The sequence below is a fragment of the Bombina bombina genome, chromosome 1 (assembly GCF_027579735.1).
Source record: "Bombina bombina isolate aBomBom1 chromosome 1, aBomBom1.pri, whole genome shotgun sequence".
NCBI lineage: Eukaryota > Metazoa > Chordata > Amphibia > Anura > Bombinatoridae > Bombina > Bombina bombina.
The window spans coordinates 1065838878-1065857190 of NC_069499.1; the positions used below are offsets into that span (position 1 = coordinate 1065838878).

General features: G+C 35.6%; 1 protein-coding gene across 4 annotated transcripts in view; it reads right to left on the bottom strand.

The window, feature by feature from the left end:
• The window catches only part of EYA2 (EYA transcriptional coactivator and phosphatase 2), a 245391-nt gene that overhangs the window by 121171 nt on the left and 105907 nt on the right, over positions 1-18313 (bottom strand). For 2 of the 4 annotated variants that reach the window (XM_053691435.1, XM_053691350.1), the window contains 3 exons: positions 11068-11112; positions 7862-7910; positions 5504-5646 (listed from right to left, as the gene is read on the bottom strand). In XM_053691435.1, coding sequence (XP_053547410.1) covers positions 5504-5646; positions 7862-7910; positions 11068-11112 — 237 coding nt within the window. The remainder of the gene's footprint in view (positions 1-5503; positions 5647-7861; positions 7911-11067; positions 11113-18313) is intronic. The other 2 variants (XM_053691592.1, XM_053691514.1) reach the window with 1 other exon arrangement.

The following is an 18313-nucleotide window of genomic DNA, read 5'->3' on the forward strand; positions in this document are numbered from 1 at the left end:
AACATAGGCATGGATGATAAACTAATCAGAAGCTACAAAGTCTGGGCTGTTTAGACCGTATACATTTTGTAACTCAATTTTTTTTTTAACTAATATACTGAGGGAGTTTGAAAATATTTGGATTGCATCTTGTTTGCTGCTATTGTTTTTCAATAGCCAAATTCCACCCATCGCTTGCCTTATTTGGAGAAACAGACACAGCTAACCATGGTCATTTAGTAAGCCAACTCTCCATTGTTTTGCAGTTAGTTTTCTAAAAGCCGCAGTATGCACTATAAATTTGAATTGGTAAAACCTTAATTTGCAGACTTTTTACAGGAAAATTGGGTAAAATAAATACTAAAAGTTTGCTGTTTTTTAACTACGTATAATTAAACTTTTTACATTACAATCTCAAAGGGTTAACTGTTCATTAAAGTGCTCAAGAGCTGCAATCTCATTGTAAAAAAAAAAAAAGATAATAATCTTGCAATGGCTAATCTACTATGCAACAAGCAACCCTATAAACAATGTAATATAACCTCTGATGATCTATATGAGATCTATATGAAGAAGGTCGTATTGGCCGCCCAGGGTACAAGGAGGTTTCACGGCAGGCTGCAGCAGCTGGGGCTGATCAGCTATAATTTAAAGGGGTGAGGTGTTGCAGTCTCTTTTCTCCTCTGGAATATATGTATTATTGTCACAAAATATTTCCTTGTAAGTTGTATTTCCTAGACCATGTAGCATTTTAGTAGCCCGCCTTTAAATGGTTTCTAATATGGAGTCAGAAAAATGGGGCTTGTACATCCTATGGACTCTACAGAAAATTGGTCTGGTGTTCAATTTTTTCCAGGGCTGCTTTTTATTCCCAGTCCGGTCTTTTATGTGAAGTAAAAAACATCCTTAATAAGGGGGCCAGACCAAACATGTATTATACATTCTGGGCCGCAAGCATTTATAAAGGTTACAATTGCCACCTGCTATTCCTGTAGAAACGATAACTGAGTCAGTTAAATAAGGCAACTTATTGATGTTTGGTTACACAACTATTATTATTTAGGCCTTAGCTGAGGTCTACACTTGCCATAAAATTAAATGGAGACAAACACTTTTACCACATTAACAAGGATGGCTTTTGGATGCCTTTTATACTAACATACTGTTACAGAAGGTTAACCTCCTGAGTAAAACGTACTACTTCACAGGATATTTTCATCTCAAGAGGATACAGAATAAATGCTTCCATTGAAAACATCACAAGGAAGATGCTGTTGATCCAGGAGAATATTGAGAGAAAAACAGCGCTCTTGTTTTGATCAAAATCCCTGGCTGACTTTGCTGCTAATGAGGTGTTGTAAGAAATATGCCTTGCCCTTACGCACAAGAGTTTAGGGAAATGCTAGACTAAACCGGGGGAATACAGGAGAATAGTGAACATAGGTATTCTAATAATAAATTATTTATACTGGTAGACAATATCATTTAACACTTTGGCTGCCAGAGGCAGCTGAAGCATTGCAAAGCAACCTGTTTCAGCAGCAGAGGGGTTAAATAAACATACAATATTAGAAATTGTATTCCTGACTAAAACATTGAGATGGATATCTAAATTTGTCATTGTGATTTGTGACTATGTTGTCACTGTTTGAAATCAGCTTTTAAGTCAACAATTAAAGGGATATTCTAATTAAAAAATCATATACTGTAATTCTTTAGAGCATGGTCATTTTTACATTACTTACACTAGCAAACCACAGGGAAATAATCAATCAGCCATTTTTATGTAGTCAGGGCTTTCTTCATAGATCTGTAACACCTAGATACACTTGCGCTACAGTTAGCGCACCACTTGTAATCTAGGCGTAAGGGAGTTTCATGTGAATTATTATTGCTGTATGCTAATGAGTGCAAGATGTTCCAGGTCTACGTATAGCCAGTTAAAGGGACGGTAAACACCTTGAAATTTGTATATAAAATGTTTTCTATACATACTAAACATATTTTCATTATTTATTTTGATTCCTTTTTATGTAATTTTGCTTTGAACATTAAGCAATTTATAATACTCAGAGCATGAAATGCACCCTGCTGTTTTTAAAGGCTAACTCTGCTAGATATCTCTCCCTAACTGAATGTAACTGATGCAACTGCAAATAAATGCATTTTATACTAACTTTATGACTGTGACTAGCCTGGTAGTCTGCTGAGTAAAGATCAGATTGGCTTTTCCAAATGGGTGGAGTTTGGCTATTGAAAAATAAATTGTTCTATAGCAGCACAACAGAATGTCTTGTAATTACAAGGGCCTCTAGTTATGAAAAGTCTCTAGTTATGAAAGTCTGGCGGACCTGATCCGACAGTGCGGATCAGGTCCACCAGACTTTGCTGAATACGGCGAGCAATACGCTCGCCGTTTTCATCATTGCTGGTGCAACGCCGCCCCCTGCAGACTCGCGGCCAATAGGTGTCAATCAACCCGATCGAACTCGATCGGGTTGTATTGTTGCGATGTTTGTCCACCTGCTCAGAGCAGGCGGACAGGTTATGGAGCAGCGGTCTTTGTGACCGCTGCTTCATAACTGTTGTTTCTGGCGAGTCTGATGACTCGCCAGAAACACGGGGCATCAAGCTCCATACGGAGCTTGATACATATGCCCCAAGGTGTTTACTGTCAGAACTCAAGTAACATAACAAAATACAAACTTCAGAAGAGTATGAGAAAACCAGTATTGCATACTATGTCTTCTAGATGTTCTTTGGCGTTTATTTAGTTTACTAGTTTAATTTTCCCTAAAAGATTTATTTTTATATATACATAAGAAGAGGCTGGTGTAAGTGTTAGACTTTAGGGAAGATGTAAAAGTGATTAATGTTTAAAAAAAAAATCAGCAGCTTGTGATATGATATATTCACGAAAAATGTCATCATATAAATAGCAAATTCTCTCTCAACTATTGTTTTTAACATAATAATAATTTGTACAAGTAATAATATAAAATAATAATAAAAATAAAAATAATAATAATTATATAACCCTAATTTAAAAAGGTTGTTGAAAGTGCTTTAATAAGATTTAAACTAATAAAAAGTGAGTTTCTTTGGAACGCAAAGCGGTTTTGCAAACCCTCCCAAAATAAAAACACACACCAAATAATAGTGATCTCAGTGGAGAGTAAGGCATTTCTGGAAGTCTGATAATTGTTAGCACACAGGAAAAAAAAGTTAGCACCAAATTAATTTCCACAAAATGCCATGTTTTGTCTAGAAAAATGGCCTCAATTTATGCTGGGGACTATAAACAATAATACCTCATTGTCCAGGATCACCAGCCAGGTGGGACGTTTCATATGAAATTGGCACATGCATTATACGAGAAGTGACCCTAATAGGTAATCTACAGGATTTATAAGCAACATATGGGCCTGACATATGTGCGCCCTAAAGACAAAATCCAGTAGCAAATGGTTATACTTTCACCTGCTCTATGAGAAACAACTGTTTAGTCGTTGCTGGAAGCACTCCAGCTCCCAAACAGTGCAGCAGTCCCATAAAAATAAAACACGACGATTGCCTGCACAAATATAGGCTGACCTACTGCTAACTTATTTATAAAATGTTTTGTATTATAGCAAAACTACTGGTTATACTGAGATGGGCTTCCTGCTGGAATAGTTCTACATAAATACCAATAATCTATCTAAATGTATGAGCCTTGTGGACAACAGTTCTATATGGACAACAATTACCTTTGTGAAACACAATCAATATAAAATGATGCTGTTTTATGTATTCTCTGCACTAAGTGAATAGACACACAGCAATTTAAAATGTTATTAGTTTACCAAAAAAACATTTTAGGTAGGTACAGTATACTACACCTTATGGCATTTATATATGTGTGTGTATTTTTTATACATGTGTATATAGACAGACAGATAGATAGATAGATAGATAGATAGATAGATAGATAGATAGATAGATAGATAGATACACAGACAAGAGAAGTGAAGGGGATGAATTAAATAATAAAGGGATATGTAAGTCAATGTTATACTGGACTGCACATTTTGCAAAAAAAAAAACCTTTACCAATCTGTGTTAGCACTGAGATTGAAACTGTGCGCATGGATTTTTGGGAGAGGTAAATTCTCAGTGAAGTAAATTCCTGAGAAGCTCCAGAGTTCTAGGAATGAGGGAAGGGATGGAGGAATGTCTATAACAAATGTTCTCCTTAATGTTTATTTTGCCATTGAAATGATTCTAGAGAACAAAAGTTAACATTCTGTAACATTTGCAAACTGCTTTTGAAATCCATGAGAATTAATATTGGTTATGTTAAACAATATTAGATATTCAAATGTAACATTTGATGAAAGAGCTGTTATTTATTGCAAAAACAAATTTCAGATGTCAGCAAATACCTGGCACTTGTTTAGAACAAACTAATGAGACAGCATTCATTATGACGGAATATTCACGCATCCCTTATAAGGGCCTTACAATCGGTTCTGCCAGGAATGAAGGCAGCAGTTCCTCTTGGCAAATGTATCAGGTCAGATTGCAAATGTCAGTTTCAGAAATATTAAACTCATCCCCCTTCATTTCGATACAGAAATATTGCATTCCTCCTTCAGCTTGTTTTTTTTTAAAACTTAATAATTTCTACATACATGTTAAATACATTATAGAAAATATTTTATTTAAAGCTACTTCTAGGGTATCCAACATTTGGATATCATTATGTCAACAAGTTATCACTGGATTGTCCTTTTAAAACCAGGAAGCTAAGTTATGTTTCTACTTTATCTTTTAATGCACTTCATGATTCTTTTGTTTGAATTTCTTGCAGTTTACTTCTCCAAATGTTGTTTTTCCCCACTGCTACTCAAAATTAGTTAAAAGCCAATGTAAAACTTTATATAAAACAACTGAGAGTTTTTGATTGATTTCATATCTGTCTATCAAACACACACACACACACACATATATATATATATATATATATATATATATATATATATATATATATATATATATATATATATATATATATATATATATCCAAAAGGTAAGTCCAGCACCTTTCTTTGCAGTATTATCCCAACATAATATTTACTTCTTAGGTAGTGCACATACGCTGGTGGGGCCTGCCAACCTCACATATTTAGATATAATAGAACAAACGGTTGCGTCAGCACTTTTTCATAAAAGTATCCATTCTTTATTGAAGTAACAAACAAGTAAAAACAGCAACGTTTCGAGTCAACACAGACCCTTAGTCATGCTCTAAGGCTAAGGGTCTGTGTTGACTCGAAACGTTGCTGTTTTTACTTGTTTGTTACTTCAATAAAGAATGGATACTTTTATGAAAAAGTGCTATATATATATATATATATATATATATATATATATATATATATATATATATATATATATATATATATATATATATATATATATTAACACAGATATATATCACAATATCACCTTTTTTTTCCTTTACATAAATGAAATAACTTACTGTAAGACGGAATACCATAAGCTTGTCCAGGGGGTGGGTATGTGGAGTAAGCTGCAGCCTGTTGAATCCCTGTGCTATATTGGGTTTGTCCATAAGCTGCCATCGCTGGTACGGATGGGGGTGACACTATATGTGGGTAATGCCTGTGATGAAAACATATATAGCAAAAACATTAATTTCAAAACATCACACAGATCATTTGTACGGTGAAACAGAATGATCCTTATTTTCACGTTAAGCCTACACCAGGGAATAGAACAACTTTATGTGCATTAATCATATTACTGATTACTTGAAGGATTATGCCATAGCTGTTTAATTAGAAGATTCAACAACTCCCAACCTGTAATATTTTTCTTTTCTATGCTATTAGAAATAAAAAAGCCAACCACAATACTTAAAGGGATATGAAACCTAAATAGTTTCCTTCATGATTTAGATTTTAGCAATTTTTCTTTGTTCTCTTTGTGTCTTTATTTGAAAGATAGAAGTAAATTAGAAAGTTGCTTAAAATCTGAATCATGAAAAAAAAAAGTCACTTTAACCCCGCCCCCGCACCATATCACCCGTGTTTCTATCTTCTAAGCATCTGCCATCTATGATTTTTCCGTCCCCTAAAACAATAGGACGGTTTTGCAAGATTCTTTTTTTAGGTGATTTTTTTTCTTTTTTTATAACTATCACGTTTAAATGTATATAATGTAATATTTTCAGACAGAATTAAATCTGCTTATTAAAGGCTAGATTTATCAACGCTGAGGCGTACAGGGGCGTGTGTACGCGCCCCTGTACGCCTCAGCTCACCTGTGGTGGGGCGAAATTACCCGCAGGTAATTAACATTGCACACGAGCGCAATTTTGCAATCGCATGCAATTCCGCCCCCTGCCCGCGTACAGCCAATCACGCACGGGCAGGAGCTGTCAATCTCCTCAGTCGGTGGCGAAGATGATAGGAAGCAGCGGTCTGGTGACTGCTGCTTGATAAATCGCGGCGAGCAAGTTCTTGTGAGAACTTGCTGCCGCAGGGGCTTGATAAATCTAGCCCTAAATGGTAGGGCATCACAAGTGAAATTCTTATCTGAAATGTCACCAAATGGAGCGTTACCCTGTATCCCTTTGTAAAAACCACAGTACATTTAACAGACAAAAAAACTACATCTGACTGGAAAGCTATTTTACAAGCATATTTGCAAGTCCTAAGAGCAGTCTCTCAAGATTAGCAAATGGATGACAAACACACAAACATTCCCCAGCACACTAGGGGGCTCTAACTACAACTGACTAGAGCTAGCTATCTCACCTAAACTTAATTAATGTCTATAGTAAACTAATGGCTTAATTGTACTGCTAGTACATTTAGTTTACATGTGAATGACTGAGAGACATCTAAGTGTTTTATGGCCTTTTCTAATGATGAACAGATATGTGTTTAGTTTGGAGAGAAGATAAATAGACAACAACATGCACAGATAGTCAGCCACTCAAGTGAAAAAGAAGTGAGGAATTTCAACTATAGCTCTGGGAGTTGACTTACATTACAAGAGTAGTTGCTAGATATATTAATAAATCATTGTATTAATTATACTAGTCTAGTTTACACATTCAGACACTTTCCTACTCAGATCAGATCCTTATAAACTTTATTTGATAAAGTAAAATGACAATACCTTAATTCTATAAACTATAACTAATTATTAGTTCAGATAATTTTAATGTTAGCATAGAGAGCAACAGAGAAACAAGTGACAGTAGGATTCTGGGTTGTACAGGAGCTGTGCTGGAGTCAGTAATGCCAAAGCACAAGGCATACCAGATCCAGAATAATGTGTACAGTTATCAATAGAATGTTTCAGTAAATTAGTCTCAACTAGTACCTAGACAATTCACTTATAACATCTATGTGACTTCTAGGACTGTACTTAAATTTGAAGCATTAGAAATAAAAATGCTAAGTTTAAACTCTGTACCTTAGAGAACAACAATACAAACCTTGCTACTATTCTAAGTAAAACATATTTGATATAATTATTTCAGTTTCACACATTACTTTCTCCCATGCCACACTGGCAACATAGACCAAACTGGAGAGAACAAGACTATGGAACACAAGGAAATATTTCAGCCTTTGGATTCATAAACTTTAAAGGGACATAAACCAAACATTTAGATACAGCATTTAATTTTAAAAAACTTTCCAATTTACTTCTATCATAAAACTTTCTTAGTTTTCTTATTATCTTTTGTTATCTGAATAATGAAAGAAAAAATGGGGTTTCATGTCCCTTTAAGCCATACATTTACTATGAATGTTTCACGTGTCTCTATGCTTTACATAGTTTATTAAAGTTTCAGGCTTACCTTGAGTAATTCCCCTCAGATTCAGATTGGTGAGATACTTTACAATTGCCTTGAGGAAAAAAATACAAAAATCAGTAATAACCACAGGGACATAATGATATGTTTAGTCCAATAGTTGCTTTACTGTAAAGTAGGAAAATACCATTACGTTCATAAAGTCTTAAAATCCTATTACATATAAACAAATGTGCATCAATTGTTACTTTTTTAATAAGGGTAAAGAAACATTCTAGCATAAAAATCCAAGTCCATGTTGGTGGTTTAATTTTAAAACATAATTTGTCATATACAATGGCCCCTATTTAAGAAAGTCTGGCGGACCTGATCCGACAGTGCGGATCAGGTCCACCAAATTCGCTGAATACGGCGAGCAATACACTCGCCATATTCAGCATTGCACCAGCAGCTCGCAAGAACTGCTGGTGCAATGCCGCCCCCTGCAGACTCGCGGCCAATGGGCCACCAGCAGGGGGGTGTCAATCAACCCGATCGTACTCGATCGGGTTGATTTCCGGCGATGTCTGTCTGCCTGCTCAGAGCAGGCGGACAGTTTATGGAGCAGCGGTCTTTGTGACCGCTGTTTCATAACTGCTGTTTCTGGCTCGCCAGAAACACGGGGCATCAAGCTTCATACGGAGCTTGATAGATAGGCCCCAATGTGCTTAACAACTGCACAACTGGTGAGACAATAAGGAGCAGGGATACATAGGTATATGTCAATAACCAATTGTATCCAACTATGCACTGAATCCCTTCACATGGTTAAAGACACGGTAAAATTAGGATTTTGTTTAAAAATAATATGCTCTAAAAAAAACCCGAGCATTTCATTTTTACTGTGCAATGTCCCTTTAGTTTTATGCATTTAACCATTTTTGTTTGGAAGTGACACCTACAACTCCATCTGTGTCGCCATATTGTGTAAAACAAATAATAAATAACAATATGACTTGTTTTATTACTATATCGTACAGGTTATAGGTGTGAAAAAAGATTCTAGCAAATCGGTTTCCCTACTTCACAGTTTAAAGAGTTTGCCACTATGGTGCAATCATTTCCAAAACAGTAAGTTCAAATTCACATAGTTCAACAACAAAAAAACATATTTTAGTGCTTAGCATGCCCTTTATAAATTAAAATTGTGTGTGCAAATTATACTTCGTCATCAGTTTCCTTTGGTGCAAAATTGTCTTCATTTCAAATGTGCGCTGAAAACATGCTGAGTTTGCACTACCTATAATCCAAACCATGTTTGTATGGAAATTAAAATTCTTTTTTCAAGGCAAGGAGTTCAAAGAAAGTTGCAATGTGTATTAAGTACAAAATTAAAAACAGGTACTTGTTGAATTTGCCTTAAAGGGACAGTAACATCTTGTTACTACAAGACATTTCTGTTGTGTTGTTATAGAATAACAAAATCCAGGTCTTAACATTTTTAAAACATGATAGCTTCCTTTTAACTTAATTGTTTTCAATAGCAAAACTACACCCACCATTTGCCTTTATTTGGAGGCACCAATCTGGGCTTTAGACTACAGACAACAAGGCTAGTCACTTTTATCAGTTAAACACATTTAGGGAAATATATGTAGCAGAGTTAGCCTTGGGAAGTCTGCAGGGTACATTTCAAGTTCTGAGAATTAGAAAAGCCACAATTTCCAGAGCTAAATTACATGAATAGGGGCCACATTAACAGTGAAACTATATTGCAAAATTGTTTCACAACACATAACCCATTTGATGCGCATGAGAAGCTATAGTTTGTCATGTACATTGCAGCCCTTTTTGTCATGCTGTTAAAATGCTGTTTTCAGTGGTCCCCCGCACTGCAGGCCGGGGATCTGTTGGTGGCCTAGTGGGCGGCACTCCCAGGCTTCATGGGAGGGCTGGTGAAGTCACAAAGGGGCTGAGCCAGGAAGCTCAGTGTAGCAGCAAGGGAACTGGATGGGGGAGGTTCTTCAAACCCCTCGATTTCAGCTCCTATCAGCTGTACAATAAAGTGGATGTTTTAAAAATAAAGTAATATATATATACAGTATATAAAATAAAAAAATCTAGGATGTCTATAGACCCCCCATAAAGTTAATTTTCTAGTAGACAAGTCTCAAGACACAATGGTGCCTCTCATTACAATTTAGTAATGTGATCACTGTAACAGCAGTGGTCACTGGGCTATTTTCAATACTATTTACTAAAATCTAAGCAAAAACTATACATATTCTTTACAGTTTTGCAGAAGCTATCTCACATGCCATGAATTATAAATATAATAATGGTATATTGTGAATCTGCTGGGCCTGCAGAAAAAAAAACAATATATAATTTGTGTGGGTCACTCACTGAAATTTGACTTGCAATAGAGTTTAAATGTAGGTAGCAAAAAAAGCTCAAAATTGTCTCAGCACTTGGGTGTAAAAAGGCCTAGCAGTGAAAGGGTTAGTAATAACCCAATCAAAATAAGAATGGCAAGTTGATTAAAATTGTATGTCTTATCCAAATTACAAAAGAAACATTTTGTGTTTCCTGTCACTTTAATAGCTGGTAGGTACTTCCTACTAATTTGTACTTCTTAGCCATTGGGCATTATAATAGGAAGTACCTGCTAGTAAATATTCATGTGCACAAAGTACCTATCAGCCAATAAGCATTAGATGAAAGTACATATCGCCCAATGCATTAGCACAAATATTGCTGTGTTTTCTTCAATTTAGATACTGTAGCTTTTACTTCACATTTTTGGACAAAAGAAAAAAATCACCCAGGTTTCAACATGTTTAAATGTATTAAAGTATTTCCAGGTATTTAAGGTTGAGTAAGGATTTGCTGTAAAGTTGATTTTAAACATAATAAATTAAAAATTAATTTTATACAATTAAAAGAACACAAAAACATACTTGGAATTCCTCATAAAATTCTAGATTACAAGTGCAGCACAAAAATATCAATAACATAATGAGTTAACATTGCGATGAATCCTGCTTCTATTTATGCACTCGTATTACAGAACTACTTTTATCACTGGAGTCAGATGCGTTTCAGATAGAAATCCCTCACATAATAGGCTTCTATAGAGGCGAGCAGTGAAATTCATGTCAGATATCGCTCAAGCTTATATTTAATTTACCGTTTCTTGCTCAACATCCTTATTGACATAAAATCGTAAAAATAAGTACAGACACTTTCAATGTACAGTAATGTTTTCCTACCTGAAAGCGGGAAGCTATTTCTGGATGATGCTTTCTTTGACTTATCTGAAAAAAATAATTTAAAGAAAATTATATTTCGCCCTCACTGGAATTTTTTTTTAAAAAACAAAATGTTTTCAAATGTTGAGTGCTAAGGAAAAAACATTTTCAGTTTGATTACCTACAGGTTTTAAACGGCAGCTTCAACTAACTTTACAGAGTGCATAAAGTATACTACAGAGTTTATTGAGTATACACCCTGCAGAGTAATTTCATTAACAATCTCTCCTCCCATTCCTCGCATTCATTCCACTTTTTCCCTTCTCCTTTTCACCAGTTTTTGGCTTTTTGGCTGGAAAGAGTTGTCTGAAGCTGATCAAACTTGGCTTCTGTAACTCGTATGTAAGGTCCATTAAAGTGCAGAAATTACATACTCTAATTTGTTAGTGCATGGAATTTTAGCACTACTGACCCTGCAAGTTTATGGGCTAGATTACAAGTAGAGTGCTGTATTATCGCCCGTTTGCGTGAGCGCGATAGTTAACCAGCCATTAGATCTCAAAATAGAGGGCATTGTAGTTTTTAATAAAGAAAAAAAGTAGCTTTTTTATTATTAAAAAAAACAACAGCACTAGGGCAGTTTTTGGGTCTAAAGTTGGTGGGAGTGGGATGCTAGAAAAAAACAGCACTGAAAAGTGCCTTTACTTTGTGGTCTATGGGAATAGTATGTTCCCATAGACCGCAATGTAAATATATATGTATATTATTATACACATTTATATTTAAAAATGCTGCCCATCGCACGACTTACCCCCTTCACTGTGCGAGGTTCTGATGCCGTCTGCATATAATTACAGATAACGTTTTTGTATGGAGTGGTATGGAGCTCATAACCAATCAAATTATCTATACAACTGATTAAAGGGACAGTAAAAATTAATATTAATGGTACATAATTATGTGCAGAATTATGCAACATTAATATTTATGTTGACTAAGTAAAAACGTCATACATTCTGACATAGAAATTAACCCTTTGGCTGCTAAGCCATTTCCCACCTGTGTGCTAAGCTGGTTTTGAGCTTTTTGTTGCAGTTCACGTTTAAACACTTTTAGAAGTAAAGTTTGTGAGAATAAACTATATAAGCTATATATTATTTTTTCAGCAGACCCAGCAGATTAAAAATATACCATTATTATAAGTGTATGTATCATCAGATTTAGAAAATACAGCATAAAATGTGAAAAGTATATATTTTTTTACTCCTAACTCAATAAATAAAAGTAAGTAATTTTATTTTTCTAAGCTCTATCATCAAAACCTGTGTGGATAAATATTTGTAGTAGGTAACCTGTCTGAAATAAGAAGAAATTAAGAACATTTCACAGTTTTTTTCCCACTGTTTTATTGCAGGCATGTCAATTTGATAAATTATCAAAAACAGCATCTTAGAATTTACGGTACTGTTTTTAGCAATTAAACAGTTCTAGCCATCTGAGAAATTAAAATGGGGTACACAAAGCACACATTTGCAGAAAGTACACCCCTTTGTGCATCAATTGAGGGGCTACAAGTATTTCTAGCATGAATTTGGGGTGTGCAGCACTTAAGGGAATAAGTTGCATTGCTTAAAAAGAAAATGAATTCTAAGCAAAGATCCATATTCCACTTATTATTACATTGTCTATTTTGGTGCTAACAATACATGTAGCCCCTCATTTAATGTGCCATGGGGTGTTCTTTCCAAAATTGTGTACTTTATTTAATTTATCTTAGTTTCCCAGGTTTCTAGAGCTGTCTGATTGCAAACATAACCCATAGAAGTTGAAACGCAATTTTTTAGGCTATTTTTTAGACTATTTCAAGATTGCCATGTTTGCAATTAAACAGTTCTAGCCACTTGGAAAATTAAAATATGGTAGACAAAGCACACATTTGTAGAAAGTACACCCTTTGGCGCATCAAATGAGGGGCTACATGTATCTCTAGCACATAATTGAGGTGTGTTACAATTAATGGAATATGGTGCTTTGCATAATTTTGAATTATTTTTTTTTTAGCAAAGAGCCATATTCCACTTACTTTGTCTATTTTTGTGCTAGCAATACATGTGGCCCCTCATTTGATGCGGCTTGGTGTGTACTTTATAGAAATATTTTGTTTATATACCATATGTATCATCAGTGAAGGAATCAGAGTCTGCCTGTCACTATATAGGCCAGATCGCCGAGGTGGGAGTGGGTGGGAGCCCCCAGATCTCCATAAAGGGGGGGTGAGTGATTACGACGGCTCTGAGCCAACGGTAGCACCTGACTAGGAAAATTTGCAACGGCTCAGAACCGTTGTTAGCACTCTAGGGGTTAAAAAAAAGAAAGAAAGGAAAGATCAATCACATGGTAAAAAATATAACACCAATAAAACTAAAAAAAAAATACCTGGAAACTGTTCTTGAAGAATATTGTGGGAAACAATAAATTATGAGAACTTTATAAAAATAACCTCAAGTAAACTTGTAATCTTACACTGGGTTTGAGAAGAAAAAAAAGAACAAAACAAAACAAATAGCATTAATACTTTTAAGTGCTGAAACTAAGCACAGAGCAGACTGAACACAATGCATTTTTAATGTAGCCTTACTACTGATGGGCAATTACAGGATGCTTGTGTTCCAAAGCCCCGCTGACCTTGGGTGACCTTGTGTTTTTCATGTCTTTGGATAAATTACAGTTACCAAAATATAAATCTTTTTAAAGGGACACTAAAGTCAAAATTAAACTTTCATGATTGAGAAAGAGCATGTCATTTTATGAGACTTTACAAATGACTTGCATTATCAGATATTTGCACAGTCTTTTTATAAGCACGTACTTTGAAGAGGCACCACTGGGCATGTGCACAAGTTCATGTCATATACTAGTCTGTGATTAGCTGATGGCTGTCACATAATGTAAGGGCCTATCAAATGGGAAAAAAATCAATTTGTCAGAAAACAAATCTACTGCTATTGCATTTTTATAATGCACTTGTTGATTATGCAAGTATACTGTATTTAACGATCTTTTAAGCAATGATAAACTTTTTTTTTATTATCCCAGAAGGCTCAGCTTCATTTTTTAACTATATTTTACATGATTCTTTGAGATGCAGAAACATGTATACAATTTTTCTATAGCGAGGGAAAGAATACAAAGAGGGAAAAAGAGGTCTTGTATTTGGAGAGGACTGAAAGAACAATGTGATGGGAAGACATGTCTAGAAAAAGTTGGAAAGGGAACGTGAGCAGTGAAAGCAGAATTGTAAAACAAGTTATACTGGCTATAATTTTATAATGGAATATGTGTTTTTCATACCAACACTCCCTCCTTCCAGTGTTATCATTTCTCCTTATGGGCTGGCAAGGGAATGTAATGTACCCTTCCCTGCTATACCACCAACTCTGGCCCCTGCATCTAACCACTGCACTGAGAGGAAGGGGCTGTGTGATTCTGCAGGGCAGAGGGTTGCTATATTTATATGCCAGAGAGGGAGGGGTGTTAAAGTTATATGCACTGATAATCCAATAGTATTCAATGCAATGAACATGGTGCTCTTTCTCCATTACTGCTTTACTGTATTTGCACCTTTCCCCTGCACTAGTGGTCTAAAGAACAACTAATTAGGAGGAGGACATCAGGCTAAGAGTGCTGCAAAGAGGGTGGGTCACTGGTCTTAAAAACACATTGTAATCATTGTATATTGTAAAATCCTCTCCCCCTTTAATGTGTTCCCAGTGATCAATTGTAATTGCTGCAGTGTATTTAATTGTTTGCAAAAAGCTACTTTACCTTTATTATTTGAAATAGCTACCTGTGTCTGTTGTATCCCCAACTATACTGTAAATACGAGTAACCAACCGTTTCTCTGCAGAAAAGCTATGTAATTAGACAATAGCACTGATTATTCTCCCAGTGTGTGTGTGTGTGTGTGTGTGTGTGTGTGTTTGTGTGTGTGTGTGTGTGTGTGTGTATTTGTGTGTGTGTTTGTGTGTTTGTGTGTGTGTGTTTGTGTGTGTTTGTGTGTGTGTGTGTGTATTTGTGTGTGTGTTTGTGTGTGTGTGTGTGTATTTGTGTGTGTGTGTGTGTGTTTGTGTGTGTGTGTGTGTGTGTATGTGTTTGTGTGTGTGTGTGTGTTTGTGTGTGTGTGTGTGTGTATTTGTGTGTGTGTTTGTGTGTGTGTGTGTGTGTTTGTGTGTGTTTGTGTGTGTGTGTGTGTATTTGTGTGTTTGTGTGTGTGTGTGTGTGTGTGTATTTGTGTGTGTGTGTGTTTGTGTGTGTGTGTGTATTTGTGTGTGTGTTTGTGTGTGTGTGTGTGTGTGTGTGTTTGTGTGTGTTTGTGTGTGTGGGGGGGGGGGGGTATAAGGGAGAGAGATAATTTTATGTGAAATAGGTGCTTGTGTTTACTCACCCCCCCCCCCCTCCAGACATCATTAGCATTTTAATACCTAACAGAAATGCTTGTATGCACAGCCTATTGTTAGGGGATGCCCTAGGTGATGGTTTGAATGGAAAAAACAGCTATTTCAAAGACAGAAATAAATATGCAGGGACATTTTTCCGTATATTTAATGGTATAACAAATCATTTGATACGTTAACGTGATGGTAAAGTTTAGCCAAAATGATTCTGTATATGTAATTCTTGCTACTTTACAAGTGTAGAGCTACTTTTTCTTTTCCTTTAGGCGCATGTTAGATGGCTAAATTCCATTACTATAATAATCATCTGCTTATCTTTCTGCTGGCCCACTGGAAGCTCCACTCAGCCAATATGTGTGTATTCTGTATGACTCACATTAAAGGGACAGTATACACCAATTTTCATATAACTGCATGTAATAGACACTACTATAAAGAATAAGATGCACAGATACTGATATAAAAATCCAGTATAAAACCTTTTAAAAACTTACTTAGAAGCTTCCAGTTTAGCTCTGTTAAAAAGGTTACTGGAACACCCACTGCAAGTAGGAAATATCAGACCCCCCCTTCCTTTGCAAATGAAAAGACCCTTTACACAAACAGGAGAAAGCTGGAGTAGGTATACATCGGTATTCTCCTAAAACGTTGGGGCTTGGTTAGGAGTCTGAAAATCAGAGCAATGTTATTTAAAAATAATCAAAACTATCCATTAAAAAAACCAAAAAAAAAAAAAAACCTGTATGGGCTATATAAATAGATCATCTACAAAACATTTATGCAAATAAAAATCTAGTGTATAATGACCCTTTAAGGCAAGCGGTATGGCATACATGTGGCTTGGCTGAGCAGTGAAAACTCACTAAGAAAAAAATAAAATAGTAGTTTCCAAGCAATACATATATGTGATCACGTTAGCTAAACTTTACCATCACTTCAAATTGCCATAAAAAAATGTTGAGATCTGTGCATATCATAAACGGGCTAATTAAGTAAAAATAGTTTGCATAAAAAAAAAATTGTTAACAAATTGCTGTCAAGAATTTTAAAATATTTTTTAAAAAGAAGCAAAATTAGTTACATAGCCATGCTGTCTGGAGTAGTCTGATCCACCATCCCCTTATCAGTGTTTAGCATCATATATAGATACAGCCATAGAAGGAACTGTGGTGGGGGAGTTAGAGCTGTACAATTCAGAAACTTAAAAGAAAGGGTTAATGGCGAGGCACTGCAGTATAACTTTGCAGGTAAATTAATTAAAGTACATATTATTATATCTTGTCTCTATCCCAACTTGTTTTATGTCCCTTTAAGGGGAAATACATTTTATAGTAAAGTGTCCATTTAACATGAAGAAGGGACAGAAGTGTGAAATGTTTCTCTGTGCAGATTTATATGTTTGAATAAAACTGCTCCCATGATCTGTGAAGGGGAAGTTTGTTCCTGTATCATTGATTGGAACTATAAGGTGTGCGGGGGATGCCACCCTAACCTCATCTTTTATGTATAAGACAGTGAGTGCACACCTTATTATTTATTAGTTGTAAGCACTATCCTTATGCTTACAACAGACAGAAGATGAACATAGATCCTTCCCCTGCTTAATGTTATCATGTGAGGAAGGGGCTGTGTGATTCTGCAGGGCAGAGGGTTGCTATATTTATATGCCAGAGAGGGAGGGGTGTTAAAGTTATATGCACTGATAATCCAATAGTATTCAATGCAATGAACATGATGCTCTTTCTCCATTACTGCTTTACTGTATTTGCACCTTTCCCCTGCACTAGTGGTCTAAAGAACAACTAATTAGGAGGAGGACATCAGGCTAAGAGTGCTCCAAAGAGGGTGGGTCACTGGTCTTAAAAACACATTGTAATCATTGTATATTGTAAAATCCTCTCCCCCTTTAATGTGTTCCCAGTGATCAACTGTAATTGCTGCAGTGTATTTAATTGTTTGCAAAAAGCTACTTTACCTTTATTATTTGAAATAGCTACCTGTGTCTGTTGTATCCCCAACTATACTGTAAATACGAGTAACCAACCGTTTCTCTGCAGAAAAGCTATGTAATTAGACAATAGCACTGATTATTCTCCCAGTGTGTGTGTTTGTTTGTGTGTGTGTGTGTTTGTGTGTGTGTGTGTTTGTGTGTGTGTGTGTTTGTGTGTGTGTGTGGGGGGTATAAGGGAGAGAGATAATTTTATGTGAAATAGGTGCTTGTGTTTACTCACCCCCCCCCCTCCAGACATCATTAGCATTTTAATACCTAACAGAAATGCTTGCATGCACAGCTTATTGTTAGGGGATGTCCTAGGTGATGGTTTGAATGGAAAAAACAGCTATTTCAAAGACAGAAATAAATATGCAGGGACATTTTTCCGTATATTTAATGGTATAACAAATCATTTGATACGTTAACGTGATGGTAAAGTTTAGCCAAAATGATTCTGTATATGTAATTCTTGCTACTTTACAAGTGTAGAGCTACTTTTTCTTTTCCTTTAGGCGCATGTTAGATGGCTAAATTCCATTACTATAATAATCATCTGCTTATCTTTCTGCTGGCCCACTGGAAGCTCCACTCAGCCAATCTGTGTGTATTCTGTATGACTCACATTAAAGGAACAGTATACACCAATTTTCATATAACTGCATGTAATAGACACTACTATAAAGAATAAGATGCACAGATACTGATATAAAAATCCAGTATAAAACCTTTTAAAAACTTACTTAGAAGCTTCCAGTTTAGCTCTGTTAAAAAGGTTACTGGAACACCCACTGCAAGTAGGAAATATCAGACCCCCCTTCCT